Source organism: Limulus polyphemus, unplaced genomic scaffold, assembly GCF_000517525.1.
Source record: "Limulus polyphemus unplaced genomic scaffold, Limulus_polyphemus-2.1.2 Scaffold3431, whole genome shotgun sequence".
In the NCBI taxonomy this organism is placed as follows: Eukaryota; Metazoa; Arthropoda; class Merostomata; order Xiphosura; family Limulidae; genus Limulus; species Limulus polyphemus.
This window is the reverse complement of record NW_013669041.1, coordinates 8142-13025: the sequence shown is the minus strand read 5'-3', so window position 1 is coordinate 13025 and position 4884 is coordinate 8142. Positions and strand designations below refer to the sequence as shown.

Sequence of the window (4884 nt, the reverse complement as noted above, 5' to 3'; positions counted from 1 at the left end):
GACTATCCAATAAAATTCTAAACTTTGTTAAATGACTTCGCAAAGTAATTTTTAACAGACTTTCCTAAACTTTTCTCACAACTGATGTAAGACTAATGGGTCTGTTGCGTCTCCATTTGTTAATTGATTTTCCGTAACTTCGTTCCGACAAAACTTTAGCGACACAAGTCCTTACTTAATAAAACTGGTTTATTCTTTCCGAATATAACTTTATGATACACTTAATTTCAACAATTGCGCTAAAACAAATGCTATAACAACGAACGTGCTCAACTTCAATAATGCTCTCTGACTGCAGATCAATTACTCACTGTCTACACACACATTCACTCTCACACCGTGACCATCTTATATATGCCAGACCACCCCCCAATCTAGTAAATGCTAGAGCACTCCCGAAGGAACGGGATAGTTCTACTGCATTAATTCTGAGCTGATTAAGAAAAAAATTGGGAAGTTTAAAAAATGATAAGGCTCCTAGACCAGATAATATTTCCCCAAGGGTTTTGAAGGAGGTTAAAGATTGGATATGTAAGCCACTTACTACTATTTTTTGTCAGTCCTTGAATAGTGGGCTGGTACCAAAGGATTGGAAGTTAGCTAATGTAACTCCTCTTTTTAAGGGAGGTTATAAAAATTGTCCCAGTAATTATAGATCTGTTGCGTCAGCGAGATCATGTGACTATTGTCACGCCACCTGCTTTCTCATCTTGTTTAATCTTGTTTTCATTTATCAACTGTTCAAGATGTGGAATACTGTTTAAATTGTCATCAGTAAAAACTGAAGAAATTCAGAATTTAATAACCCAACAATTAAGCCTATCCTCATAACTACTTTTATACTCTTTTGCTGTACTAAACTTTTCTCTGTCTCTTATTATTTTTGCATTTAGTTTTTCCTGGTACTCACCACTGTCTAGTCCTAGATTAAAACTTTCCTTACAGCTGAGTTAATAGCCTTAGCGAACAAGCCAGCCCCTATCCTAGTTAAATGTAAACCATACACTGCAAAAAGATCCTTTCTTCCATTGAACTGATCCCAGAAGTTCAATCAGCCAATCTGCTTATCCTTACATACTAACCTAAGCCTAGCATTTAGCCCTAATTACGTACTTATAACTTCATCCCACAGTTAATTCTGGGCAGTATCCCTGACAAAATTAAGTTATGGCCTCTTTCTTTAAATGTCTTTATCAACCCCTTGTACTTCTTAATTAGCTCCTCTGACCCTCCTTTCCCTACATCATTAGCCCTACATGCACCACAAAAACTGCGTCTCTACTAGCCCCCTTTATTATGTCTCCTGCTCTGTTAGTTATATCCTCCACCTGTGAACCTGGATAGCATAATCTGATTATTTTCTCCCCATTTCCCCCACAGACTATTCTATCCACATGCCTTGTCAAAGAATCACCTATAACTATAACTTCCTTATCGTCCACATCCTTGTCTGACCCTTTTGTTTTCCTTCCCTCCAACAGTTCTTCATCTGCAGAAGCCAAGGGCTGAAATTTGTTGCTCAACATAATAGCCTCATTATAACTAAATTCACTACTTTTAGCCCTAACAGTACTCTTTCCAACTTCCTTAAGTTAAAGTCATTGTTAGTTGATGTATCCCTTGAATGTAAAAACTTAAGCTCCTCCTGAAATCCTGCTGCCATTTCCTACAATCTACACTTCTGTTTATCTGTTGCCTCTACTTTAATCATGATTGCCTCTAACTTTTCCTCCAAGTTCCAACCTACAAACTCTACATAAAAATTTTACATCTTCATTACTAGCTTCCTTAAAAGTACATTCCAGTCCTGAGTTCCCAAATAAAACCCATTCATTGCACTCATTACACCTGACAAACTGTGAACACTTAACTCCTACACTAGTCTTAACCATTGTATTTATATTTGTACTGTTATAGTCTGAAAATAAATACTCAATACCAGTAGCCTATTGTTAACACTGTTACTGTTAAGCCTAATGTTTAAGAATCAGTTATATAATTTTTTTTTATCACTACTTTGTTTTCATACTAAAGTAATAAAGTTTATCTTTAATTATATAGAACTTAATCATTTATTAGAATATTATACGTAATGTTAATAATAAAACATATTTACTTTAGCCTGATTTATATTATAACCTACCTATATTTATAAGCTGAATTTAAATTCATGAATCTCAGTTCAAATAAACACGTTAATTCTAGAACACCAAAAGACAATCAACTAATTTTTGGATTGTATTTATTTAATAAAACAATGTATTTATCCTGTTTTACAATTTACCAGTAAGTATAAATATACCTAAGCCCAAAGTACCGTTAAACGTACTAAGTCTATTTTAAATTAAAACATTGTAATAATAATTTACACCCCTAAACTCTAACTTAAAACTTTGACTGTCATACTTTTATTTACCAATCTTATTATATCTAGTTATTATTGTGTTATTTAACCCAAATTACTACAAATTATAATAACAATAATATTAAATAACTTTCAGAAATCTATGAGCTTAACTTTTCAACATCCTCCCTCTTCAGTAGTGGCCTCTCGGTGTTCATAAGTTTTACTACCCAGCATCCCAGAAAGTGAATTATGTAAATAATAACCCTCCAAGCATGCATGCATCAGCTTTATGTCGGCCGAAACAGAAGGTTTCATCTTTTTGAAAAATCATCAAATATTTACTTATTAGATAAAAGAAAATTATGAACTTTTGAAAACTATGCCTAATTGTTTTAATGTTTTCTGTTTTTGATTATTTTAAGAGTTTAAGTGAGGAGTGATTTAGATTAGTTGAAGTTTTCATAATGACTTTTCTTCTTTGCAGCGACATACTGTACAAGGAGGATAGGAGTCAATTCTTGGAGCCTCCGCCTAAGTCCAGATGTTTTCAGTTCCGATCAGTAAGTAACCTTTCGGTTTTTACAATAATTATTTACAATGTTAGCGTTTATATAGAATGTGGAAATTTAGTACATGTATTGTAATTATTATTTGTAGTGGATCGCTTAACTAAAGTGAATGTGCTACTAATGAGTCAAGAACAAAGATAAAATTAACATGCAACACTATATGTTGAAAAGTTTGTAAGTCTACTTGAAAGTAAATATTTCTTTGCAGAAGTAATTATTTTTTGATAATCATTATAAAATTTTGCTAGAGTTATTAACTGAAATACAACATGGGGCTAATGCTTGAGTGTTTAGAGATATAACACAATTAAATATACATCCAAGTTTAAAATAACACCTGCTTATTTAGAAACCTTGTATAGCTCTAGCAAAATATGAATGGAGTTAATACTTTGTGGTACTGCTCCTTACCACATGCAAGGGAGCAGTGCATTTAGATATTGTGTGGACAAAATCGGCAGTATTGGTTTGTGGCAGTCTATTCCTGATACATAATCTGTATTAGGGAGCCCTAGGAACTGATTTTACTGATGGGGTGCTTTTGCAGGGATTGGTTAAGGATAACCCACTAGTTCTGGGTGGAGATCATGTCTGGTGATTGGCTAGGCCATAATGGAGTTGTGATGTCTTGACTCTCTCTCTCTGTCAGGAATTTTTTTTTTTGATTAAGTCAAATAATTGTTTAACATATTTAAAAAAATATTATGATTTGTGTTTCAAAGGTGAAATTATAGTTTTTATAAATTGAATGGGATTTGATATTAAAATGGCTTTACTTATTAGTATTTAATGATACATTCTTACATACAGTTTGCAACTTTCCAGAGCTTCATTTTGTTACTTTTATGCAAGATAGCTAACTTTACTGCTTTAAGGGATTTCTTACAAGATGCCTTTTTTGTATAACTTGCATTGAATATAAACCTATAAGTTGATGAATGAGTGAAATATTTGTTCAGCCTACCAATTGAAACAGTAATTTATTCCAGTAGCATACTGTCAACTCAACAAGACATCTGAAGGTTTTCTGCAAGCATTTCAGACTATTGGCTTAATTATGTGGTGGTGGTGGTGAGAGCTTTCTTTCTTGTTGTTACCTGTGGTAGACCCTGTTGCTGGCACCAATCATTGTTACCTGTGGTAGACCTTGTTGCAGGTAACAATGATTGGTGCCAGCAACAGGGTCTACCACAGGTAACAATGATTGGTGCCAGCAACAGGGTCTACCACAGGTAACAATGATTGGTGCCAGCAACAAGGTCTACCATTGGTACAATGATTGGTGCCAGCAACAGGGTCTACCACAGGTAACAATGATTGGTGCCAGCAACAATGATTGGTGCCAGTCAAGGGAAGCCTCATCTGCTTTGTCTTAACTAATTTATCATACATTGATCAGAACTTTGAAAACAACAGGTTTTGGTTGTTACAAACTTGTCAAAACTAGACATTGACAATGGAAAAGAACATGGCTTCATTGTTCTAAGGAGAGCCATGTGGAGCACTATTGGTGTGGTTTGATGGTTCATGACACACAATGATTGGTGCCAGCAACAAGGTCTACCACAGGTAACAATGATTGGTGCCAGCAACAAGGTCTACCAAACATCTGATAGGAATGGCAGCAAATGAACATCTGATAGGAATGGCAGCACCAGTCACCACAATGAACATCTGATAGGAATGACAGCACCAGTTCACCACAATGCCAGTCACCACAATGAACATCTGACAGGAATGGCAGCACCAGTCACCACAACATCTGATAGGAATGGCAGCACATTATGGTGACTGGTGTGTGTGTGTGTATGTATGTAGTTGCAAAACAAAAATAAGAATCGATAAATTTCATGTTTCACTGAATGTTTGTTTGTTTGTGGAAGTAATCTTAAGTTGACTTGAAATCTTAAAATGTGTATGTTCATGTATATATCACATTCCTTCAGAATGCTGGTCACTCGACTGGTG

General features: G+C 34.8%; 1 protein-coding gene across 1 annotated transcript in view; it reads left to right on the top strand.

Moving 5' to 3' along the window:
• LOC111088260 (neuroepithelial cell-transforming gene 1 protein-like) overlaps positions 1–4884 on the top strand; it is a 22570-nt gene that overhangs the window by 10550 nt on the left and 7136 nt on the right. Inside the window, exon 4 of the mRNA XM_022397836.1 lies at positions 2832–2907. Within this exon, the coding sequence (XP_022253544.1) occupies positions 2832–2907 (76 nt within the window). The remainder of the gene's footprint in view (positions 1–2831; positions 2908–4884) is intronic.